At 31.0% G+C, this 27,982-nt stretch overlaps 1 protein-coding gene across 1 annotated transcript; it reads left to right on the top strand.

Moving 5' to 3' along the window:
- Positions 1-4,801: 4,801 nt before the first annotated feature.
- LOC107889048 (ribonuclease 3-like protein 1) lies at positions 4,802-9,685 on the top strand. The gene is made up of 4 exons (XM_016813345.2): positions 4,802-5,064; positions 5,133-5,349; positions 8,308-8,422; positions 9,234-9,685. Exons 1-4 carry the CDS (start codon positions 4,966-4,968, stop codon positions 9,397-9,399), a joined length of 597 nt encoding a protein of 198 aa, XP_016668834.1. The 5' UTR covers positions 4,802-4,965; the 3' UTR covers positions 9,400-9,685.
- Positions 9,686-27,982: the final 18,297 nt, after the last annotated feature.

The following is a 27,982-nucleotide window of genomic DNA, read 5'->3' as shown; positions in this document are numbered from 1 at the left end:
TACTGAACTTATATGAATATATGTGATTGATGTCGTATTGAATATGAATGTATGTTATATTGAAAATTATATTGATTTGGGAAATAATTAAATTGATAGAAAAATGTGATTATTGTGAAATTGAATACTTATTAGTGAAAAGTGAATGGAATTATATTGAATTGAAAATATATAATTAATTAATTAAAATATGAATTAATTGAAAACTGAAAAGTAAATTAAATACCCTATTAACTAAAAATTAAATACCCTATTAACTAGTCAGGCTAGTCGGATATAGTTGGCATGCCATAGGATATGAAGAGTACGGGTTTTGCCGGATTACTGATCAGGCACTTATGTTCCGACTACTGTTACTGTTACCGATTCGACACTTTATGTGTCGAATATTGTTACTGCTACCGTTACTGTTACTGTTTCGGATTTGTTCCGATGAGGTACTCTGTGTACCGTACTGCTACTGTTACTGTTCCGGCTTCGGACGATGAAGCACTATGTGTTGTACTAGTGTGTTGGTTGAATCCGTGTATCCATCTAGGTCCGAGTCATGTTAACAGGGGTAAATAAAGGAACTGGAAAGATTGACTGTTACTGAATAATTTAATTGTTACTGTATATTTGATTTTTAGTGAATAATTGACTGTTACTGGATAACCGATCAATTGATTGATACTGAATAACTGATTATTATTGAATAATTGATTGTTATCGAATAACTGACTATTACTAAATAAATAATTGTTCTGATTGACTGATCTTTAGTGAATATTACTGATTGATTAATTGCTATTGAAAATTAATAAATGATTTTGAATTTAAAGTAGACCAAAACATTGGTTGGAAAGTGAATGTTTGAATACTCATTAAGTTTGAAAAGTTCAATATATATAAATTAATATGTTTTATAATTGTTTAAGTGTTCGGATTATAGAAATACCACTGAGTGTATACTCAGAATACGGTTTGTTTCCGTGTACAGGTTAAGGCTAGACCGTTGAATCAGCATCCCAGGCCGATCCTAAATTCAATGAAGTAAAGTATGTTGAGTATTGGTAATGGCATGTACCTAGGATGTCTTATGAGAGTCGTTTAGTTTGTGAAAGTATTGATAAAATAAGTAAATTATGGTTGGCAATGGTATATAGTATGAATTTGAAATTTGAAAGAAAAATTCGTAGTAATTCTAAATTAGTTCTGAATTGACTTTACTGTTCATATTGGACCGCGAGGGCCCATTAAAAGGACGACAACGTTTATATTTAATTAATGTCTGTATTGTATTGTACTGACTGGTAATGTCTCGTAACCCTGTTCCGGCGACGGTATGGGGTTAGGGGACGTTACAGGAAATGCCATACCTACGTTTATTAACTCAGTATGGATAATACCATACTTACGTTTCACAACTCAGTATGGTTAATACCATACCTACGTTTCGCAACTCAGTATGGATGATACCATACCTACGTTTCAAAATTTTTCTATGGATCAACCATGGTCTTATCCGTCAATTCATCACATGTCACGATACGAACTTACTTAATCCTGTGTTTTTCCTAATTTGAATTTCCACCTTTATTCTTTCATTTTAACATGATTTTCACAATCCCACATCAAATTCATATATAATAACACATTATATCATTCAATCATTCACAAATAAACATATAAATTCAACCATATGAACTTACCCGGCTGATTTGTAGAAGATTTCGAAATCTAGAAACTATTCCGCAACTTTTTCTTTTCCTCGTTCGTCTTTGGATTCTTGATCTATAATATAAAATATTTCCACTCATTAGCATTTATTTCATTTCTATTTCACTTCACAATTTATGCTCTTCAACTTTCAAAATTGCACTTTTACCCCAAAATTTATAATTTTTACAATTTAGTCCCTACTCAATTCACCCATCAATTGAACTGATTTTTCTCAATTAACACTTTATTATATCATTATAAACTATTTCAAAACCTTTTATATTCTGAATTTCAACACCAACCTCTAATTCACAATTTTTTCACAATTAGGTCCTAAATACCATTTTCTATCAAAATCACTTAATAAAACCACCTTAATATGAAATTAGAACTTAAATTTCATAATAATTCATCATAAACTTCCCTTAATCAGCTAGGGTAACTTCCAATTTCACCCACAAAATAAAAAACTAATGAATTCTATAAGTGGACCTAATTGTAAAAGTCATAAAAACATAAAAATTATCAAGAAAAAGCAAGAATTAAACTCACATGATATAAAAATATGAAAAACCAGCTGTCTCCAGACCTTCTATGGCGTTTTGGCAGAGAAAATATGAAGAGATCTTTAGATTTTTCAATTTTGTCCTTATTTTATATGTTAAAATTGTGAAATTTCTAATTTTGCCCTTATTTTCCTTATTTTTCTGCTGATTTTCTTGCCCTTGCCGTCCAGTCTATTCAACTTTAGGCTTAATTTCCCTTTAAATCCTCTTTCTTTTAACACTTGAGGTATTTAATCCTTCTAGCAAATTTTGCATTTGTTAAATTTAGTCCTTTTTATTTAATTGACTACCCAAACATTAAAATTTCTCAACCAAACTTTAATACTACCTTAATGACACTCCATAAATATTTCTAAAAATATTTATGGCTCGGTTTTCAAATTTGAGGTCTCGATACCTAGTTTTTAACTCATTTGACCTAATAAATTCTTTTAATTCACCAAATTCACCAATTCAAAAATTCTTCTAAATTCTTACTTAACTCATAAATATTAAATTACTATCTTGTTCAATCTTACTTGTCGGATTTAGTGATATCAAATCACCATTTCCGACACCACTGAAAATTAGGCTGTTACACATCTGTGTTCTTGATTATACTTCTATGGAATCTCATACGTGGAAGCTTTATATGAGCAAGACCGCAAATATTTTGAATGTGTAATCTCCTATTTGGAACGTTTGCAATAGATCCAACACAATCAAATAAGCTTGAGTGTTCTAAAAAGGTATCGATTGAGTTAAATTGTGTGATGTCAATATTATGCCAGCAAGATTGGCAAAATGTCCAAGTACAAGCAAAGTCAAATATGAATTCAAAACCTTGAAGAGCATTATGTTGATGCAAGGTATGGACCGTTCACTAAGTTTATTCGAACTTACGGTGTTTTATTATGTCTCACAGGTATAATGGTAAACTCAAGGATTCGAGGATGGACCAGGCCAGAATTTGTCGAGCTCAGACGGCTTTACTTTCATTTGTAATATGCATACAGCGAGGAAACCCAAAGGCGGAGTCTCAAGGTCAGAGTTGAGTTGTTGCTAAGTATAGTCACAAGATACAATTCTAGGACTAAGTAAATATGTCCATATAGTAAAGGTAACTTTGTAAAAATTTTAAACTAATTTTAACAATCAATTGAAAGAAAATCAGTTTAGTTAATTTACAAAAAAAATTATTAATTTTATCCCTTTTTAAAGAAATTTTTAAAAATTTTAATTCAAATTAAAAGTAAAGAAAGGTTTAATTTTAAAATTATGAATAAAAAAAGTCAAAACAGATGGACTTAATGAGCAATTTATTTGCTCGAAATTTCAAATTTCTAATAAAATTAAAATAACAAGGATCAAAAAGACAATTTAAAGAGGCGAAAATCCCTAATAATAAAGACGGAAACACGGAGGAACCTCTTAGCAAATTCCCACTTCTACCGGTATTTAAATCCCAAAGTTCATTTTCTTTTCAGAGATCTCTCTTTTTTCTCCCTATGTTGTCTCTCTAATTTTCCTCTTTCTATCAGCCAGTTCCACCGCCGGAGAACCCAAAGTTCTCCGATTTTTGACGACGGAGCACCGGAAGTGGCGGTTGGAAACTAATTTAAGAAAGTACTCTCTTTTTTTTTTCTATCTTTCATTTTCGGAAACAAAGTCTCTTCCTTATTTTGTTTCATTTTCTTTCTTCCTCATCTTCCTCTCTACTGAAACCCCTTATTTTTGTAAAGCTAGTGATTTTCCATTTTTTTAATTTTTCGATAGATCTAAGATTTTATGGTTAAGGACCGAAGGTCCAGTGAAACTACGTTCATCGAAGCCCTCCCCCTTCGCTTTCTTATACGTGCATGCCCTCTTTTTTTTCTTTTTTTTTTGAATAAAAAGAAACAAAGGAAAACTGTGAAGAAGAAATGAAGAGAATCTACCTTGGATTTTTAAACTTGGACTTTAAGGCCTCAACAGAATGAATTAAGAGTAAACCTAGATTCAAACTTCTAAACTTGGACTTCGTATCCATGCATTACTCAATCTGAGCTTTGAACCTGACTTGATTTGGACAAAAGCAAAATAAGTGGGCCTCAACATCAGCCCTATGAAAAATAAACCATTTTTAAAAATAAATCTGAAAATTTAAAAGAAAAAGATTTTATTTTTAATAATTAAAAAAAACAAAATTTGAAAAGAAGTAATATTATTATCAAAATTAAATGTTATTCTCTTTTCTGTCAAAAACAAACACATGTAAGGTAGACAAATATCCTCCCAATCAAATCAAATTAAAAATGATTTAAAATTAACTTTAAATTAATTGAAAAAGATAAATAAAATTATAACTTAATTCAATTTAAAACTCTTTAACATTATAGAAAGGAATTCAATCAGAAACTAATTACAATTTTAAATTCATTTTAATAAACTTATTAAAACTTTGATTATATTTATTATTTTTTACAAAATATTTAAATTTATTTATAATTTTCTTTAAATTCATAAATAAAAAAATAATACGTTTTAAGACCTTCCAACTTACGTCCTTCTAATACATTGCCATTAATGCTTTCGTTTCAACGAAAGGGAAAATATAAATCTTAAAAATGTTAAAAAGGTAGAGTAAAGAAGTGAGACGTGGATTCGTGAACTCCATCAGGTGGAGAAATAAGAAGAGAGGTACCTGGACAACCCACCCACCCCCCCAACAAAAGAAAAAATGAAGAGCACGAAAACCAGCGTAAAACCCAAAAATTTCCAAATCAATCTCAAGAACCTTCCTCCTCTAGATCCTTCAATCGTCTCTCCCCTGTATCAGGTAATTCACCCAACAACTTAAGCTGTTCAATTGATCAATCCGTCTGATATTTGTCTTTGTTTTTCCAGGATAAGTATGAGAACCCCAGTTCCAGAAATCAACCTATTGTCGCGAATCCAAGCTCCGAATTCCATCGGAAAACTGATTCTGCTGACGGAAATTCAAGACCGGGTCTGGAGGTTGAGGAATGTTTTTGTTTAGCTTCAACCAACTTAAAACATCCGAACAACACCTTCAACAAGGAGATTCAGATTCGCCATCGCCATGCTAATTTGGTTGTTCCAGGTAAGTTTTCTGTCAACTCTGAAATCTCCACACACTTCTTTTTGTTTCTTTTATTCAGTTCTGGTTGATTGTACTAGGTTATATTTCGCACCCCTCTACTAAAAAAATAGATTGAAGAGTACTTCATTTTTATTGTTAAAAAGGGCTAAAGCTGGAAATTTTTTTGGTTAAATTATATATTATTATATATTTTTATTACAGTAAAAATATAATTTTATTATTTTAATAATTTATATTTTTATAATTTTTAAAGAATTAAATTAAATTATTATTATTTTAAAAGGGTTAAAAGTGTAATTTTTTAATTTAAAATTTTGTAATTTATAAAGGAATTTAAATTAAAAATTTTCAACTCCTTGTCAAACCCCTCGCTTTGCCACTATATATCAAAATGAGATTTATATGGAATGTCACATATAATTATTTTATTATTTTGATATTCATGTTAATTTTTAACAATCTTTTAATAAAAATACCAACTATATAATATATAAAAATTAATTTATTATTATTTTTATATATAATTTGATTCTAAGGGTGCATTAGGCTGTGTGCTGATAATCCAGTTAGATGATAGATTAATAAATTAAGGGCAATTAAGTAAATGCAGTTAAATCTAGTGAATAAAGAAAAATATGTCTTTTGTGCGTTCCTTCTTGTTTAGTAGTATCCTTTTCTCCTTTCACCTACACGTGTATGTCCGTCCATACATTTGTATTTATAATTAAACTTTTTTAGGTAGGGTGACATATTTATTTATTTTAATTACTTTACCATTAATTCCTTTTTTATCGACTCTTACTCTTTCAGATTTAGTTGAAATTATTTTTTTTTATGAAAAAAACCCAGTATGTTTTAGCTATAAAATTTTTTGTGTTAATAAAAATTTATCCATGTCATCTATGAAGAATAAAAATAAATTTTAATAATTCAGTATATTTTTTAATAAAAGAATCAAAATAAATCCAGTTTTAGATGCTGTTGCGTTATGAGATCATTAGATTTTGGGTTCTCCTAGATTAGATTTACTCATCCTTTCTAATCGATGCCTTAATCTTCCAATTACACGTCTTCATACTTTAGTCACTTCGATCTTAGATTTTGTTTTGGTTCTGAATTATTTCGATTTTAGATATTCACATTTTGAGCTTGTAAAGTTTTTGTTTGAATGTTGATAGATTTTCGAGTTTAAATTAGTGTTGTTGAAATTAAATTGGATCGATCGGTTGGTTAATATATTGATTCAAATAAAGGGATTGAACTAGTTGACTTGTAAATTGCTTTGAATTGGTTGAATTAAACAATTTATTTAATTGAAATAAGATGAGTCGAATCGAGAATCAATGACTTGATTGGTTCGACCATCAGTCCGTTTTTAAAAACTATGGTTGATAGATTTTTGAGTTCAAATTAGTGTTATTAGAATCAAATTGGACCAACCAGTTGGTTAGTATATCAATTCAGACAAAAGGATTGAACTAGTTAAATTTATTTAATTGAAATCAAATCATTAGTGATCCAGTCCGTTTTTAAATGAAATTGGAACTCTATTATGTTTTTCGAGGAAGGTGGATGTAATTGTCTGACTCATATGAGCTAAAATTATAATTTAAATAATAAAATATTTTTATTTAAAGTTAATACTAATGCAATTTTTTTTATTCAAATACTAATGTAATTTCTAGAAAAAAAAATATTAACTGATAAAATGAGATTTAAGTCTAGCTTGAATAAGTAGAACTATTTTTGGTCTAATCCAATACTAGTCATACACACTTCTAGTAGGAAACCTCGAGATTTTATAATTAATATATAAATAATTGTAATTAAATAAATGTTTTTCTTTCCATGTTCATCTCAGTGTTACTTTTCATTTTTTTGGTATTCCAATTTTAAAAATATATATTTTAATTCTTCATTTAATTTTTCGCTTTTTTAATTTGTATTTTATATCAAATCACTTTAAAATAGATTTTTTATTAACTTTGTTAGACATATACATAGATTGTTATGCAGATGACATATCAATATTTAATTAATTTTTTAAAATTAAAAATATTAAAAATATTTTTTATACTTTTTAAATGATTTTTAGTTTTAAAAAAAAATTAATTTTTAAAAATTTAAAAATTTTAATTAAATGTTGACATGTCATCTATGTGACAATCTACATGTCAGTAAAGTTAAAAATCGTTAACTTTTTCATATATTTTAGGGTGATTTGATAAAAAATATAAGTTTAAAGGTTATAAAAGATGAAAATTAAATGAAAGATTAAAATGACATTTTTTGTAAAGTTGAAGGGCTAAATAAATTATTATACCTCCTTTTGCTTTAGAAAACAATTACTTCTTTATTGCTAATTTTGTTACTTTTCATTAATTAAACAAAATTGTCTATTTTTATACGATTTTTAAATTACTCATAATTCTTTGACAAAAGTAAAACTTTTCATAACTCCCACAGGGAGGGTATTACTTGCAACTTAAAATGTTGCAACAGGAGTAAAAATTAGTCAGCTCTTTTCTTTTTAGTGATAAAGGAGTATTTTACCATGAAATACTCCATTAAAACATGTATGGTTGGTTTATATAATTTATAATAAAAAAATCTCACTTTTATTAACCTGTTTTTCAATTTGATGATTATAATTATATAAAAGAAAGGTTTATTTTTAAATTCTTTTCATTTTTGGTTTAAGTTTAAAGGTTTATTTAAGTATTATCCTCCCAAAATTTTAAAAGTTAAAAACAATCTAGATCCTTGTTAATTACTTTTAATATTACTCCATAAAGAAGATGAAGGTCTTCTAATGGAGTTATGTAACTTAATTCAATAAATCATGGTTGGAAGACCTGAAAGATTTTTCTTTTCCAGAAAAGTATGTGTGTTATATATATGTATATGAAATTTGCAAGTTGCTAGCTGGAATCTAATATGATGTTGTTATGGTGTTAGATGGTCCCAAGAAGGCATCAGCCAAATCAAAGTTGCATGATATATGCGCTGCAAACAATTGGAAACATCCTTTGTATGAATGTTGCAAGGAGGAAGGCCCTTCCCACATGAAATTGTAAGTAACTTCAGCTGTTCTTTCATGACAATAAAAGTAACATGAAGGCTCTTGGATTAGAAATTAGATTGTAATTTGCTCCTACTTAAGATATGGGCAAATTAATCCATTTCATACATCAAAGAGCAAATGGGTTATTTTGTTAAAAAAATCATCTATTTGTACCGTTAAAAATTGGTCCATGTACATTAGCATGAGATACACGTAGCATGACATGTGTAACTCATTTGTTATTCTGCTCGTCACGTCAATTTTTAACAGTACAAATGGATGAAATTTTTAACAAAAAAGATCAAATTGCTCATTTTTTAGTGGAGGGGTAAAATGTAATCTTACCCTTACATAATTCCTGAAATTCATAAATCTGAATCATTGAAAAAAAATGATGGCCAGGTCATTCTTTTCGTCTAAAGCTTTTGAGATAGTTGATCACTCAATTTAACGAATCGAATTGTTTTACCTTTTAATGTTTTGTTACCTAGTGCTTTATTGCCTGCTAGATTATGCATTGTTTATCTATTCCTTCTCCAACTTGCACTTTTCTTCTATGGTTGAGTGTATGTGCAAGAATTGTTCATCGAGGATATGTTGAAACTTAAATATAAAAGTTGAACTCTTTCCTTTAGTTTAAATATTGGAGATCATTGATCACTCAACTTAACCTCACTGTACATATGACCCGTTTGAGAGTGGTGGGAAGCTTCTTCCACTCCACCATATTAACTCGGATCATGTTTTGTTTTGTGATGTTTGGTATTTTGCATTCTCTCATGACAATGTATATGGTGAGTAATTCATGTGTGCTGAACAGATTCACATTCAAAGTTGTTGTTGAGATGCGAGAAGAAACATCGACGACAATTTTGGAGTGCTTTAGTGAACCCCGGCCAAAAAAGAAAATGGCGGCCGATCATGCAGCTGAGGGTGCGTTGTGGTATTTGAGACATGTTGGGTGTTTGCTTTCAAAACCCTCTTGATTCATTGAAACTACAAAGCACACACATCATTTGGTCCTTGCGTTGTGTCTCTTACATATAAGGTAATTTATAGATGGGAAATTTTCAACTTACACTCCTAATTCATGTTGATGATTGATGATGTACATGGTGTTATTTCTTCACTTCTAGTGAGGATTTCACTTTGAGTGGTTGATTAGAATGCCTTTGTCACGTTTTGAAAATTTGGATGAATTATGTACATGATATTTGTGTTGGTGTATCTCAAGTAAATGAATAAAATTTTGATAAAATCTGTTCTTTTTGATACAATGTCTAGAACTGTCTATAGTCCCTCCTTAGGAGGATAATGCATTTCAACGCGTTCAAACCCACGTCCTCCTGCATTGTCAACAATGCCTATCCCAATTGAATTAAGATTCAATCGACGTAAATTAATAAAGTTGAAACTAGTTAATTGGCCAGATAAATATAATAGTAAAATAGTGCTTGCATAATTTATTATTATTATTATCACTCATTTTGAGGCACTTATTAATAATGTCATAAATCAATTCGCTTGCTATAGTTGGTAGTTTTTGAATTTATATTTATTGTTATCCTTATAGTTATCTTATAAATAATAAAAATGTGGAATATAAATGGAATAGTTATCTTCTTAGTGCAGCATACTTAAAAGACTCCAAAATAAAAGAGAGTTTTGATTATGGTAATTAGGCAGTAAGCTTTGGAAGAATCCTAAATGAAGCATGAGACATGAAATTGAAAATAAACTTGGGAGATAATACAAAAAATTGAAGATAATTTAATGGAAAAAGGCTTGAAGATAAAAAGTTCAAGTTTGAAATTAAATGTATTTTATCTCACTTTGCATTGAAGATAGTTAGAACTTGATTGAGAGATTTCACAAACTGTATCTAAATGATGTAATTCTTTGAAAGCAGTCTACTTAAAAAGAGAACTTATATGTTCATAGTAAGAAATTTTTATTTAGTGTCTTTTATTATTTATTCTCTTTTAAGTGATTAGTCAACCACAAAAGAGATTTTTTGAGTGTATTTTATTATTTATTTACCTTTGAGTTATTAGTCAACAATTTTTAGTAAGAGAGATTGTTTGGGCGAGAGTTCATAATAAATGTGCTAGGGTGACGCTGCAATTATTCAAGGATTAGGATAGACAATGTTTGAATCATTACTTGCACAGTGTGTTTAATAGTGGCTTTCTTTTTTGGGTAAGGCACTTGCAAAAACAGGTGGTGAACCAAGTTGTATTATCAATCTGCTTGTGTTCATTCCAGTGCTTTTTGCTTCATTCTTATTGTTGTGCTAAAGCTTGTGGCCACATCGTGTGTCACAACTCATACCACAACCTAGTTAGTATAGGCAATCCTATACTGATGATAACAAAGTGTGCCTATATAAAATTGTCATACATGGACAAAATTTGACTATTAGTAAACAGCGGTATATGATAAATTATTTACAGTGAATAAAAATAAAACTATTGACTAGAAAAAACTATAATTAGAAAACTTGTTATTGTTTTATATGCATTCAATGTAAATATCAAAGATGCATTCAAAGGGTATTTTTGAGAAATTAAAGATTTACATTGATTGTATTTTTGCAAGTCATTTTACTATTAAATAAAAGAAGGCTTGCTATTGTTTTATATGAGTATGAACGAATAATTATTGTATTTAGTGATTATTTTACTGTAAAGTTGTTTTTGTTGTTCAGTTTGTAACAAAGCTTTCAAAGGGGAAAATTTTAGTGTGACAGTGATCTAGATTGAAGTAAAAAAAAAATATGAAATTGCAACACTTTTTTATTTATAGTGGATTACTAATTGGGTAAAACTTTATAAACATATGAAGTATTTGAATTACATAATCAAACTTTTGTGTTGAGGTCTTATTTTATTAATGTTAGTTAGTTAGTTTGGTTCACTTATTTGGAATTGAACAAAAATCTGAAAGTCAAATTCAATGAATTTTCATGTGCAAATATTTTAAGTAATAATAATAAAATATTAAATGTGGAGAAATTTTAAGATATCTAACTTTTCAAAATTTTATACTATAATTTGCCATTTTTTAACCATTTGCTAATGTAAAAATGTAAAATGTTTATGTTGTTAATTGTAAATTGTATTTTACTCCAGTTTCAACCCTTCAATTTAATGGTGTTTCCTTCCCATTTGATCTTTTATTGCAATTTGCAATGCCATAGTGATCAATCCTTTTCTTTTGGAATCTTCATTTCATAAGCTGCCATCATTTCACTAGATTGAGCAGAACGATCTATGGTCTAATTTTGCCGTGATTTTTGTTATGCCCACAACACTCAAGGTATTTCAACTTACACAACGTGGGTGTGTCGAAATCGATGCCCTCCTACTTTGGTCTCTTCTTCCGCACCTCTATTCTCTTCTTGTTGTTAATTAACTGTGGGATTTCATCGGAGCGTTTTTTTTTATAGAATACACCCATTGAGCACAATTTATTTAAAAATTAAAAGCCACGATCCAGTGAATGACATCTGACTAATCTAATGCAAAAGTGTGATTAACATCCTCTTGTAAGAACCATTGGGCAAACCTTTATGTTGCACCATTGGTTAATCTATGAGCATGTTTAAAAATAATCAAATCAAAATTCAAGCAAAGTCCATAAGCCTCCTCAATGATTCGACCGTCATAAGTTTACTAATCCAAAATAAAAAAATTCAATAGAATTTTTCTTTTTTTGTAAAAAGTTATGGAAAAAATGATAAATAAATAAAAACTATTTTTCACTCATCGTAGAATATTTTCAATTGGTTCAATTTTATTTTATTATCCTATAAAAACTTTCCATTTACATTTAAATTTAAATTTTATTTAAAATAAGATGAAATGTTTAAAAATTAAAGATAAAATGTAGAATAAAAAATTTTATAATTTAAAATTTATATTTATCAAACAATCTAGTTATATGATACGAGTCTCAAGTCCCAATTTTAGACCCATGCATGTGAGCTTACACTATCTCAAGGCCCAACCAAGTTGTCAATTTTCAAGCTGAAAAGAGTAGTCAACTTGCGACATATTTGTATGGGATCCAAACATTTATGGATTAAGATATTTTTATAGCATTCGAAGATCTATTTCTTAACTTCAAAGCGCTCTTTGAATTACTCGATTTCAAGTTTGGGAACTCAAGTTATGATCATTTTAGTGAAGGCTGCGCGGGCAGAATTTTCGGATAGGATTATGACAATAATTACGAGTTTCGGGCTTTTAATTCAAGTTTAAATCATATTGGGTTCAAGTTTTAGGCTTAACTTTTATTATATACGTGTATTTATCAGATCTTATTATTTTATTATGAATTTTTTATAATATTTCATAATTAGAGTTTTAGTATACTTAAGAGTTTTATTTAGATTTATTTAGCTAGCCTATATAAAGGCCTTTGCATTGTACACTGAAGATAAAATTAATTATTATTCAACTTCTGTAACAGCCCGTTTTTAGTGAAATCGGAACAGTGGTTTCAGAACCACAAATTCGAGGTCAGAAGAAAATCTATTTTAATATTATTTTATGGTCTAAGTATGATAGAAATATCGTATGAAAATTTTGTTAAGAAATTTTACTGTTTACATGTCTAATTTGATAAAAAGGACCAAATTGTATAAAGTGTAAAAGTTGAATTCTAATAGCTAAAAGTATTAAATATCTATAGAATTTTAAATTGGAGGTCCTTATATGACAAGTAAACCATTTAGAGTAGTTAGTGGATAAGAATGATTATTCATCATTGGCAATTGAAGAAAATATTAAGGTTAATTTTGGAAAGTAAATGATAAAATGATGATAAATAAATTAAATAATTATTGTTATCATCTATTCTCATCATCTTTCACCAAAAATATGGAAACCCTAGCCATGGAAGCTTGAGTTCTAGCAAACTTATTTGGCTTAATTAGGTATGTATTTTAGTATTATTTTTAATGACTTATGTTTCTGAGATCGTAATAGCTTAATCTTGCTATCTCAGGGATTAATTTACAAAATCGTTAAAGTAATAGGGTTTGTAACACCCTGAAAATTTCTACAGTAAGATATTATCCTTAATATAGTAAAATAAGGAAATAAAGTGACAAGAATAGGAAAAAAATTGAGTTATGTCACTGGGAAGTATATTATGATATACTAATTTAAGAAAGGACTAAATTGTAAAAGTGAGAAAAGTTTTGTGACCCAAGAGTAAATACTCAAAATTTGAGGGATTAAAAAGTAAATATGAAAAGTTGAAGGACTAATAGTACAAATATTTTAAGGGTGGAATGATCTAGAAACCAAGGAAAATTGATGTATTAGGACCAAATTGAATAGGTGAATTATGAGGGACTAAATTGTAATTTTACCAAATTAGGTGATGACTCAAGAATGGAATTTTAAAAGATAACTAAGGGCAAAATGGTCAATTGGAAGAGAGAGAACTCTAGAGACAATGATGATGTTGGAGATATTTTAGATAAATTAAATAAATAAATATTAGTTTATTAATACTTTAAATTGATTTTTAAATGATATTTTATTATTTTATTATTATTTTATTTAGTATATATAAAGAAAGAAAGATGAAGAATCATCATCTTTTCTTTCCCATGCAAACCAAGGTGAGAGAGAGGAAGAAGAAAAAAAGTTTTCTTCATCTTTTCTTTCCCATGCAAACCAAGGTGAGAGAGAGGAAGAAGAAAAAAAAGTTTTCTTTCTTTACAATTTGGTCCTTCCACCAAAAATTCACAATTTTCACCTAGTAATCAAAAGAATTTTCATAGCTACTAAGAGAGAAAAATGTTAAGGAGACCATGAGGAGTTAGAATATCAAGTTGGATTCAAGAAATAGAAGCTGGAGGAGAGAGAAAATCAAGTTAAAGATTAGTATCAATAGAACAAGATAAGTACATCAAGATTTCAATATGTTTTTAAGTTTGTTATTATTGACAAAGCATGGAAATAATGTAATAGTAAAGTTTTCTTACATAAGGTCCTATATTCTTGATATGTTAGTGAAGAGAAAATAAGAGAAAGTGATGAGAAATGCTGTAGAAAAAGAAAATAAGGGTGTTATAACATGGTAATTAATATCTTGCACTAAAATAGTTTTGGACAGCAGCAGTAGTCTAACTTTGAAAAATCATAAAAAATTGTATAAATCTAATTATAGGATGAATAAAATATGAAATTAAATATTATTAAGTCTAGTTTCTTAAAGAAGAAATGATGTAAGCAATGGAATTGTAAATCATGAGATATGATGAATTTTGTGAGACAAGGTCAGAATGATTTCAGGTTCCCCTATTCTGACTTTTTAAAATCATAAAAAATTGGATAAAAATAATTATGTGCTTAAGATTATATATTTAGAATCCTAAATGAGTTTATTTTCAATAGAAACAAACAGAAATATCATTCAAATTCTGTATGAGGAGATAATTAATTTTTAGTGAAGAAGGGTCACAACTGTCAGACAGCAGAATAAGGGTGACTTTAAAGAATAAAATGTACTTATTCGCTAAACCAAAAATTCTGAAAATTTTATGGAAAGAAGATATATGAGTCTAGTTTCAAGGAAAATTAGTGGATATTAATTTTGAGTTCTATATCTCTAGATATAAATAATTTAGTGATTATGACGCAGATAGACAGCTTGAATATTCATAATAGTAAATAATAAAAATTATAGATAATGTTACTTACAAGTGTGTATATACATTAAGGATGTGGAATGGAGAGTAGGAGGAGGAAAAATATGTATGAATATTCATCTAGCATGACTAATTTGCATATTTTAGGCTTAGGGACTAAATTGAATAAAAGTAAAACTTTATGGGCAATTTTGTAAAAATGTCAGAAATGACCAAATTGCATGAAATGGATTATTTTATTATTTAAATTATAAAGTTGAATGAAGTTATTAATTTAGTTCAAGATCGGGGGAAAACATGTTTTAGGGATTAAATTGAAAAGAGTTAAAATTATGGAAAATTCTGATATTTTATAGAATTCATGGACTGTTATCAATATGTATGAGAATAATAGCTGGAAATAAGGATTAAATTTCAAGAATTTTATTTTCCTGACCCTAAGGATGAAATCGTCATTAATTAAAAGTTTAGGGGCAAAATGGTAATTTTGCCTAGAGCATTAATTAAATACATTAGAATATGAAATGAATGAAAATGATGATAAAATTTATTTATAAAGATCCGGACGACTCAAATACGAGACTTGATCGTGGAAAAGAAAAGATATCGGATTAATGAAATTATAAACACAAACAAGCAATGAGGTAAGTTCATGTAACTTGAATTATATTCTTAGATGCTTGAAATGTATGTTATTGATATGAATATGATTTGAAAGTTCATTGTATGAAAATTTATGAAACATTGATATATTTGATAAAAAGGGGAAGAAATCCCGGTTGAATGAAAGGAAATTTCGATGGATCTCTGAAAAGGAATTGACAGTAAAAAGGATCTAGCCCGGACGGGTGATCCTATCCTGATATAGCCCTCTCGAAGAATATGTGGAAAATGGATTTAGCCTGGATGGGTAATCCGAATTAGGGTCTGAATTTAGCCTGGACTGGTAATTCAGATCCAAGCTCATTAGAGTAATTGTCGTTGCAGGGGATTTAGCCTGGACTGGTAATCCCGACAATACTCTATGAGTTTATATTACAGGGGTTTTAGCCTGGACTGGTAATCCCGCTGTAAGGATGAGGTTCGCTGGAGTGTGTTTTCTGAAATGAAATGTGTAAGACCATGGTTGAAAGATACCATGGCAACAGGATATAAAATGTGTAAGACCATGATTGAAAGATACCATGGCAACATGATATGAAATGTGTAAGACCATGGTTGAAAGATACCATGGCAATAGGATATAAAATGTGTAAGACCATGGTTGAAAGATACCATGGCAACCTGACAGAAAATAAGTAAGACCATAGTTGAAAGACACTATGGCATCATGTCAAAGATAAATAAGACCGTGGATGGGAGACGCAATGACATCTATTGAACAATTGATATTCAGGTAATATGTATCAGATGACGAATGGTTATATAAAATGGTTGTGCGAAATGTTTACAAGAACTGGTCATATGGAAATGTATGTACAAAATAGTTGTATGAAATAATTATGAAGATAGATAAACGAAATAATAATAAGTACATGGAATATAATTTATGTTAAGTTTGATATAAACTTTACCGGAACAAATATACATAAAATAAATGGAAATGATGGAGCATGAAATATTGATATAATGAAATGATTGATATATACTTATGAAGAAACGGTAAGAGAATGATATGTTTCATGACATGTACATATATGATTATCTTTGATATGTTGATACAAGGAAATTATGTAAGTAAAGATAATTATTAAACTCAAGCGTGACATGCCGAGGAAATAAGTATATCAATGTTGAATTTATATGAAATATGTGCAAGTATACTAACATTGATGTTGTTTGACGCTTAGACAAGTGTCAAGCTATTGATTGAATGGTAACATGTTTAATTATAAGAAGCATTGAAATGGTAAGTACTTAGATGAAAATATTTAAGATTTTGCGAAATTTTTTATGATCTTGATTTAATTCCGGTTGGTTTTTAATGTATGTTTGGGGCTTCAAGGGCCCAATAGAGAGACGTTATGATTATTTTCAAAATATGAATAATAAATGATTCAGAATTATCTGAAAATGTTCAATAAACTCCGGCAATGCCTCGTACCTATTCCGGCAATAGATACGGGTAGGGGGTGTTACAGGGTTTTTCCGTGAATGAGTATAGTTGAAGTTTTATGATAGAAAATAAAAGGTTGTTGTTAGATAAACAACTTTTGTAAAGAGAATTTTGATGAAATTGTCAATTAGGGACTAAATTGAAAAGATGAAAAATTTATGGAAAAATTCTATATTTTGTGAAATATATGGGTTGCAATTGATATGTATGAAAATCGGCTAGGCTTGAATAAAGATTATATTGTATGAATTTCATTTTTCGATCTTAGGGATTAAATTGTAATTAAATTATATGTATTACTTCACTTGTTATTTGACTCTGAATCAGACGATTTATTCATTTGACTTGATCAGTAGAAATCCCTAAGTTATATTATTATCTCTCTTGAGACTAATAATGTCTAACCCTAGGTTGATTAATTAAAATCTCTTTCTAATTAACACCTAGTGTTGCATTAACTCGATCTATGGATCCCTTTATTAGGTTTCACCTTAATCCGACAAAGTCTTATCACCCTATCTCTAGGCGTGCAATCAACTCCGCTTAATTATGACAAATTTACTCTTAGACGGGGTTTATTCATCCTCTGAATAAGAGCATTAACTCGAATCAATATCCTGGAATATCAAAATAAGAATTAAGAACACATAATTAAGAACAAGTCAAATATTTATCATACAATTCAGATAATAATAAAAAGATCCGTCTTAGGTTTCATTCCCCTTAGGTATTTAGGGGGTTTATTATAGAAGAAAACATCTTAGAAGAATAATGAATACAAAACATAAAGAAAACCCAAAACTCCTGAATGGAAATTGAAGGGAGATATCCAGTATTGATGATGAATCTGGCTTCTGAGATGGACCAATCGGCTTCCCTTGAGTAATTCCTTGCCTCCTACTCTGCATCCCCCTTCTAAGTGCCTCTTTCGGTGTTTAAATAGGCTTTAGAATTCCTAAGAGCCCTCAAAAGTGGCCTTTTTCGAATAGGGTTATACTTGGGCTCGGTAGGGACACATCCGAGTGACACGCCCGTGTGCGATTACTCCAGCCCGTGGTCAAGGCTGTTGAATAGGCACGGATGTGTAGTCTACCCGTGTAAGTCATGCTTCGATCCTGCCAATGGGACACGACCGTGTGACACGCCCGTGTGAGGAAGTCCAGGCCGTGTTGGTTTCCCATATGGGTCTATTTTCTCCGTTTTCGGCCCGTTTCTCGCTCTTTTTACTCTCCTATGCTCACCTAAGTATAAAACATGAAATTAAAGAATTAGGAGCATTGAATTCACCAAATCTAAGGAAAACCATCCATAAATGTGCTAAGCATGGGATAAAAACATGTATAAATTATGGTTTATCAAATACCCTCACACTTAAGCCTTTGCTTGTCCTCAAGCAAAATCCTCAACTCACAATCAAAATAAATTCTTCTCAATTTATAATCCCTATCAATAATATCTTAAAATAATCCATAAGTATTCTTACATTGAAAATTCCACTAAAAGTACATCAAAGTTTCAAACATTCCAAGTTGAGTATTTTATCACGAAAACATAGGTGTCTCCCCTTATCTATAAGTGATAACCTTTGGTCAAAATATCACGGAGTTTAACATCCTCACTAAAGATTCACTCAAATCATTCAAGGTGTTTAAGGACATTAATTAAAGCACTCATTAGTCAATCTGAAAAGCTATTGCCATAGGCTTGCTTGAAAATCAAATCTCCATCACTATAAATTGAGCTGATACATCAATCAAAAAGGCCTTTTAGAGGGTTGTAATGTGTCTTTGGTTAGGGGGTGTGGTCACAAGCTAAAAGAAAATGTTAGAATCAAGATTGAATTAAAAAATTACCTAGCAAGAAAAATAACCAATCATCAGTTGAATACAAGTGAGCTTCTTCTCAAAATATGGAATTAACATTTAAGCTCAGAAATGACGAATTACTACTAATATGTGTTGAAGTATAAATATATATATTTTTTAAGAACAAGTCAAATACATAGAAGAGCAAAACATAGCTAAGCAATTAGTTCAAATCAAATCTCGACAAAAATAGTGATCAAATTAGGGGATTTCAACAATAATAGGTTATGGGTTTAATATTGAGGGTAAATCAATTAATGGTTTGTTAGGCTCAAAGGGGTTCACTAAGGGTTAATTATGAAGGTAGACTTTTGTGGAGTGAGTGGGTTAAACCTAAGTGCCTTTATCATCTTGACATATCAAATCAAATGGTATGGTTTTGACATGCATAATCAAGCAAGTTATAGAATAACAAATTAATACTGACGCACTTATAATAAAAGTGAGCATGAAAGAAATAAAATATGCTCTAAAGGCTCAAGATCTCACAAAAATTATGGCTTTTTGATGTTTAAACTTGTGAATTTCAACTCACGATAATACCTAAACTTAGGGAAACAACCTAAAAGTTTATAATTCTTCAAAAATCAACTTATCATGCTTGATTCCCTAATGTCTTAAAGTTTAAACAATCAACGTATAAATGCCTATGTTTTAATTCAAGACATATCAATAAAAATCATAAATTAATTAAAATTCATTTTAATAGTGATATGAGTGATTCACGTGAGAATAAGACAAAATTCAGATATTTCTAATTATGATATGAAATAGCCCCCACACTTAAGATGTACATTGCCCTCAATGTACAAAGATATATATATTGAAAAATATAGATAAATAATCATAAGATAGGGAGAGAAGTGAAACTTCCTGAATGATGAATGAACTCCTTGATTTGGAGTTATGGAGAATAATCAGCTAAGGCAAATGATGAGAGTGGAGGAGGAAACTCCGGTGGTGGTAGAGGTTCATTAGACCATAAGTCTTGTGCCAAAAGAATATTATATCTGGTGGTCGCTATGGTCGTAGTCGAGCAGGATATGGAAGTCGTGGAGAACCTTTGCCAGTGGAGTTTTTAGTTCCTATGCGATGATGAGCTTTGGAGCTCTTTATAACTGTGATAGAATCATGAACTTTTTAGGAAATATAAGGAAGCATAATTACTCGTAATGAAATAGTCGAAACTATAAATTATTCAATAAAAATTATAAAAACTTAAGATAAAATAGTATTAAAAGGAAATAAAAAGTAATTTCAAAATATAAAGATGAAAATAAAATAAATAATAGGTGTTTATAGAGAAATTGGGGCACACGGTCGTGGGGCACGCCCGTGTGCCTTCATTTCAGCCCGTGCGTTTCGTGGTTTTTGAAATTGGGCGCATAGGTGTACACGGTCATGTTACACAGCTGTGTCTATCTTCGTTCACTTCTCCCACGCCCGTGTATGCAGGCACACGCCTGTGTTATTTTGACAGGTTCGACCACGATCGGTGGGCACGGTCGTGTCGCTCGCCCGTGTTAATTTGGCAGGATTGCCTACGACCATGGCACACGGCCGTGGTAACTTTATCAGATCCAGTGTTAGGAAAACATTTTTGTTTTGTTTTCACACGGCCTTATCGTACGGCCGTGTTGCATCCCGTGGTATGTACACGGCCTATGGCACGCCCGTATGCCTGGCCGTGTGGTTCTGAAAATCCTGTGTTCAGTGAATCAATTAGTGAATTAAATATTAAAGACTAAAATTTAAAGAACTTAACACCGTTAGTGCTCGGGGTGTCTCCCGAGAAGCGCTTGTTTATAGTCTAAGCTCAACTCTACCTTGTGGGTATATTTAGGTAACTTCGTGGAGCCGTAGCTCCTCTTTATCGTCTTTGAAATTCTCACTGTTATACATTTTGAAACGATGTCCATTTACCTTAAAAGTGCCTTGTGATGGGTGACTTACCTCTACTGTGCCATATGGAAACACAGTTTCAACTACGAAAGGACCTGACCATCGTGATTTAAGCTTTTCGGGAAACAATTTGAGCCTTGAGTTATATAACAGGACAAGATCTCCAACTTCAAATTGCCTTCGTTGCTTCAAACGAGCTTCGTGGCGGCACTTCTTCATTTCCTTATATAGGCTCAAATTTTTATATGAATTGGCTAGCCACTCATCTAACTCGTTCAACTGCATCAACCTATTCTCACCTACAAGTTTGGGGTCAAGGTTTAGAAATTTTATAGCCTAGAATGCCTTGTGTTCCAACGCAAACGGTAGGTGACAATTTTTCCCATAAAGAAGTCTGTAAGGTGATGTTCCTATGGGAGTCTTAAAAGCAGTTCTATAAGCCCATAAAGCATCATCTACTTTCATCGTCCAATCCTTCCTATTTAATTCTACTGTCTTTTCTAGGATACATTTAAGCTCTCAGTCCGCTACTTCGACTTGGCTACTAGTTTGAGGGTGATAAGGGGTAGCTGTTCTGTGATGAACTCCGTATTTCTTGAGGGTCTTGTCAAATTGGCATTACAAAAATGAGTACCCCTATCACTGATAATTGATCTAGGTGTACCAAATCGAGAGAAAAGTTTCTTAAGGAATCGTACTACTACTTTAGCATCATTGTAGGTAAAGTTTGGGCTTCAACCCATTTGGACATATAATCAACAGATACTAAGATGTATTTATTCCCGAATGAACTGGGGAATGGAACCATGAAGTCGATACCCCAAACATCAAATATTTCACATGAGAGCATATATGTCTGAGGCATTTCATCACGTTTGGATATATTACCTATCCTTTGACATTTGTCACAAGAAGTAACATACCTGTTGGCGTCTTTGAATAGAGTGGGCCAATAGAAACTTGATTCGAGGACTTTATGTACGGTCTTATTTCCACCATCATGTCCTCCAGTCGGTCCTGAGTGGCAATGTTCCAAGATTTTCAATGCTTCTGTCCTTGTAATGCATCTCCTAATGATTTGATCTACACATTTACGGAAAAGAAAAGGGTCTTCCCAGAAGTAGTTTTTCACATTAGTGAAGAATCGCTTCTTTTGCTGATGTATCAACCCTTTTGGGATAATATTAGTGCCTAAAAAGTTTGCAATATCTGCAAACCAAGGTACCTCAGAATCAGATATAGCAAAAAATTATTCTTCAGGGAATGAATCATTTATTTCAATGTCATCTAGTTCTTTGGTACTTGAGTTTTCAAGCCTGGAGAGATGGTCAGCCGCAAGATTTTCAGCTCCTTTCTTATCTTTAATCTCCAAGTCAAATTCCTACAATAATAAGATCCATCAAATGAGTCGAGGTTTTGCATCAATTTTAGTCAAAAAGTGGCGAAGATCGGAATGGTCAGTATAAACGACAACTTTAGACAATATTAAATATGACCTAAATTTATCGAATGCAAAAACCACAGCTAGCAGCTCTTTTTCCGTGGTGGTGTAGTTTTCTTGTGCGGATGTCAAAGTCCTGCTAGCAAAATGATAGGTTGGAAATGTTTATCTCTTCGCTGTCCCAAAACTGCACCTATTGCAAAATCACTCGCATCACATATTAGTTCAAAAGGTGAATTCCAATCAGGTGCAATTATAATTGGAGCTTTAGTCAGTTTATCCTTTAAAGTATTAAATGCTTCTAAACACTCCTGATCGAAATTAAAAGGCACATCTTTTTCTAGTAATTTAGTCAAATGCTTAGCTATTTTAGAAAAGTCTTTAATAAATCTTCTATAAAACCCAGCATGTCCTAAGAAGCTTCTAATAGCCTTAACTAAATTAGGGGGAGGTAGTGTAACACCCTGAGTTATGTCAAGAAAGGAAAAATTGAGTTATGTCACTGGGAAGTATATTATGACATATTGATTTAAGAAAGGACTAATTTGTAAAAGTGAGAAAAGTTTTATGGCCCAAGAGTAAATACTCAAAATTTGAGGGATTAAAGTGTAAATATGAAAAGTTGAAGGACTAATAGTGAAAATATTTTAAGGGTGGAATGATCTAGAAACCAAGGAAAATTGATGAATTAGGACCAAATTGAATAGGTAAAGAATTATGAGGGACTAAATTGTAATTTTATCAAATTAAGTGATAACTCAAGAATGGAATTTTAAAAGATCACTAAGGGCAAAATGGTCAATTGAAAGAGAGAGAAATCTAGAGACAATGATGATGTTGGAGATATTTTAGATAAATTAAATAAATAAATATTAGTTTATTAATACTTTAAATTGATTTTTAAATGATATTTTATTATTTTATTATTATTTTATTTAGTATATATAAGGAAAGAAAGATGAAGAATCATTATCTTTTCTTTCCCATGCAAACTAACGTGAGAGAGGAAGAAGAAAAAAAGTTTTCTTTCTTTACAAGTTAGTCCTTCCACCAAAAATTCATTATTTTCACCTAAAAATTGAAAGAATTTCAATAGCCATCAAGAGAGAAAGATAGCAAGGAGATGATGGGGAGCAAGAATATCAAGTTGGATTCAAGAAATAAAAGCTGGAGGAGAGAGAAAAATCAAGTTAAAGATTGAAGTCAATAAGAAAAGGTAAGAACATCAAGATTTCAATATATTTTTAAGTTTAATATTGTTGAAAAAGCATGGAATTGATGTTGATTTAGAGTTTTCTTATATATGGTATTATGTTCTTGTCATGTTAGTGAAGAGAAAATAAGAGAAAGTAATGAAAAATAGTGTAGAGAAAGAAAATAAGGGTGTTATAAACATGGTAAATAATACCTTGCACTAAAATAGTTTTGGATAGTAGCAATAGTCTAAATTTGAAAAATCACCAAAATTGTGGGAATCTAATTAGAGGTTAAATAAAATATTAAATTAAAGCTTATTGAGTCTAGTTTCTTATAAAAGAAACGGTGTAAGAAATGAAATTGTAAATTGTGAGATATAGTAAACTTTGTGAGATAAGGTCAGAATGATTTTGAGTTCCTCTGTTCTGACTTTGGAAAATCATCAAAAATTGGAGAAAAATAATTAGGGCCTTAAATTTATATGATTAGAATTCTGAATGAGTCTATTTTCAAGAAAAATAAACGAGAACATCATTTGAATTCTGTATAATGAGATAATTAATTTTTAGTTAAGAAGGGTCGGAATTGTAAGACAGCAGAATAAGGGTGACCTTAAAGAATAAACTGTACTTATTGGCTAAACCAAAAATTCTGAAAATTTTATGGTAAGAAGATACATGACGCAAATGGACAGTTTTGAATATACATATAAGTAAATAGTGAAATTATTGATATTGTTATTTGTAGCATGTTATATAAATTAAGGATGTGGAACGGAGAGGAGGAGGAGGAAAATATGTATGAATACTCATATAGCATGACTAATTTGCATGTTTTAGGCTCAAGGTCTAAATTGAATAAAAGTGAAAATTTATGGGTAATTTTGTAAAAATGTTAGAAATGACCAATTTGCATGAAATGGATTATTTTATTATTTAAAATTACAAAATTGAATGAAATTATTAATTTAGCTTAAGATCGGGAAAAACATGTTTTAAGGATTAAATTAAAAATTGTTGAAATTATGGAAAATTTTGATATTTTATAGAATTCATGGGTTGTTATCAATTTGTTTGAGAATAACGGCTGGAAATAAGGATTAAATTGAAAGAATTTTATTTTTTAGCCTAAGGAAGAAATCGTCATTAATTAAAAAGTTTAGGGGTAAAATGGTAATTTTGTTTAGAGCATCAATTGAATGTATTAGAACATGAAATAAATGAAGACGGCGATCAAATTTCTTTATAAAGATCCGGATGACTCGAATACGAGACTTGAACGTGGAAAAAAAAAAGATATCGGATTAATGAAATTATAAACATGAACAAGTAACAATGTAAGTTAGTGTAACTTGAATTGTATTTTTAAATGCATGAAATATCGATATAATGAATTTCCTGATTTATGTTTATGAAGAAATGGCAAGAGAATGATATTTATCATGACATGTAAATAGGTGATTATCTTTGATACGTTGATACAAGGAAATTAATTAAATTGAGATGAGTAATAAATTCAAGTACAACATATCGAAAAAAAAATAAGTACATTAAGGGACAATATGTTTGATTTTAATTGGTTCCAAATATGAACGTTAGATGAAATAAAATATCTGATAAATAAATCGGTAACTCCGGTAATGCTCTGTAACTCTATTCCGGTGACGGATTTGGGTTAGGGGTGCTACAGGTAGTTTGTCAATTGTTTCAATTTTAGATTTATCAACCTCAATCCCTCTACTAGAAATTTTATGTCCTAACACAATGCCTTCTTGAACCACAAAGTGACATTTTTCCCAGTTAAGCACAATGTTTGTTTCCTCACATCTTATTAACACTCGTTTTAAATTTTTGAGGCAAAGATGGAAAGAGTTACCAAAAACCGAGAAATCATCCATAAATACCTCCATGACGTCTTCTACGAGTTCGTCAAAAATGGCCATCATGCAGCGCTGAAAAGTAGCAGGAGCATTACATAATCCAAAAGGCATTCTACGATAAGCAAACGTACCGTATGGCATGTAAATGTCGTCTTTTCTTGATCTTCAGGAGCTATTGGGATTTGAAAATAGCCAGATAGTCCGTATAAAAAGCAGTAGTACATGTGTCCTGACAATCTTTCCAACATTTGGTCATTGAATGGAAGGGGAAAGTGGTCTTTTCTCGTGGAATCATTTAGCTTCCTATAATCAATGCACACTCTCCAACCTGTGACTGTCCATGTTGGAATTAATTCATTCTTCTCATTGGCTACAATAGTCATGCCTCCTTTCTTAGGAACAACCTGCACTGGACTCATCTAAGAACTGTCAATAGGATAAATAATTCCAGCATCTAGGAGTTTAATTACCTCAGCTTTAACAACTTCCTTCATGTTGGGGTTCAGTCGTCTTTGGTCTTGCACGCATGGTTTATATTCATCTTCCATTAAAATTTTGTTGGTGCAAAAAGAAGAGCTGATCCCTTTAATGTCAAAAATTTTCCAAGCTATGGCCCTTTTATGCTCTCTTAATACTTGGAGTAATTCCTCTCTCTCTTTGGGTTGCAAGTTGGATGCAATAATTACCGGTAATGTAAAATTATTTCCAAGGAATGCGTATTCCAAGTGATTCGGCAATTGTTTAAGTTCCAGTTTGGGAGGTTCGTCAATAAAAGGGTTTTGCTTAAGTTCATCTTTTACCTTAATTCCTTCATATTCTTCTAGTTTTGGGGAGGTTTCATTGGAGTTTAGTTCGGTTCCTATTTCAGAATCATCATCCACCCCCTCTCCTTGAGCGAGACATAGTTTCATCGTGTCCTTGTGTACGATTTTCTGAAAAGATTCTTGAGTAGCATGATCAATAGAGTCGATAAAATAACATGAGTCATCCTGTTCTCTAGAAAATCTTATGGCATCATAAATTTTAAAAATAATTTCTTCTTCACCTACTCTAAGTACCAATTTACCATCACCCGCATTAATTACAGCCTTAGCAGTAGCTAAAAATAGTCGACCTAAGATTAAAGGCACCTCAACATCTTCATCCATGTCAAGCACAACGAAATCAACAGGGAATATAACTTTATCTACTTTTCCAAGTACGTCCTCTATAATTCCCATAGAATATTTAATAGATCTATAAGCTAATTGAATACTCATCCTAATGGGTTTAGCTTCCCCTAGACCAAGTTGTTTAAACACTTTATATAGCATCAAATTAATGTTGACGCCTAAATCAGCTAGTACTTTATCAACATTCAAACTACCAATTAAGTAGGGAATAGTAAAACTTCCTGGATCTTTCAGTTTGGTTGGCAGTTTATTTTGGAGTATGGCTGAGCACTCTTCATTAAGTTCCACTGTAGATTAGTCTTCAAACTTCCTTTTGTTTGTTAGAAGCACCTTTAAAAATTTTGCATATGTAGGCATCTGCGATATAGCTTTAACAGAAGGTAAGTTAATATGCAGTTGTTTCAAAAGTTCAAGAAATTTACCGAATTGTGCATCCATGTGATCTTTCTTCAACTTTGCTGGGTATGGGATTGGTGGTTTATATTCTTTTGGCATTAGATTGTCATTATTTTCGGGTCCTACCTCCTTTCTGTCAGCTTCTTGTGGTGGCTTCTTTTCAAATTCAGCTAATACTTTACCACTCCTTAGTGTAACTACTTTCACGTGCTCTTTCGGGTTGGGTTCAATGTTACTAGGTAGACTTCCTAGCGGTCTTTCAGAAATTAGTTTGGCGAGCTGTCGTATTTGAATTTCGAGCCCTTGAATCGACGCTTGTTGATTTTTAAGTGCTGTCTCAGTATTCTGAAAATGAGTTTCTGACATCGAGATGAATTTTGTTAGCATCTCCTCAAGGTTTGGCTTTTTCTCTTATTGGTAGGGTGGTTGTTGGAAGCCTGGAAGTGTGGTGGTCGCAGATTTCCTTGGCCTCCCCATGAAAAATTTGGGTGGTTCCTCCAACCTGCATTGTAAGTATTATTATAAGGATTATTTTGAGATCGAGGATTATTACCCATGTAATTTAACTGCTCGTTCTCCATGTTGTGGCCATAGGGTGGGTAATATGGATTGCTCGATCCACCTCCACTTGCTTTGCACTGTACTACTAGGTGAACCTGTGAAGAACTAAGAAAACCGTCAATTTTTTTTATTCAAGAGTTCTATCTGATTAGAGAGCATGATGGCCGAATCGACGTTATAAATGCCGGCTGCTTTTGTTGGCTTTGTCCTTATGACTTGCCACTGATAATTATTCAGTGGCATCTATTCTATAAATTCATAAGCATCTTCAGGTGTTTTATTATTGATAGTCCTACCGGCGGCTGCGTCAACCATATGTCGCGTCAAAGGATTCAGGCCATTATGAAACGTTTGAACCTGTAGCCAGAGTGGT

This window comes from Gossypium hirsutum, chromosome A09 (genome assembly GCF_007990345.1).
Source record: "Gossypium hirsutum isolate 1008001.06 chromosome A09, Gossypium_hirsutum_v2.1, whole genome shotgun sequence".
Taxonomy (NCBI): domain Eukaryota; kingdom Viridiplantae; phylum Streptophyta; class Magnoliopsida; order Malvales; family Malvaceae; genus Gossypium; species Gossypium hirsutum.
This window is presented reverse-complemented; position numbering and strand designations above follow the sequence as displayed.

What these genes read in the sequence shown, in the direction of transcription:
- LOC107889048 (XM_016813345.2), top strand. Translation starts at nt 4,966, where the DNA reads ATGAAGAGCACGAAAACCAGCGTAAAACCCAAAAATTTCCAAATCAAT. An exon ending in TCGTCTCTCCCCTGTATCAG is followed by an intron (nt 5,065 to 5,132) that starts GTAATTCACCCA and finishes TTGTTTTTCCAG; the next exon opens with GATAAGTATGAGAACCCCAG. An exon ending in TGCTAATTTGGTTGTTCCAG is followed by an intron (nt 5,350 to 8,307) that starts GTAAGTTTTCTG and finishes TTATGGTGTTAG; the next exon opens with ATGGTCCCAAGAAGGCATCA.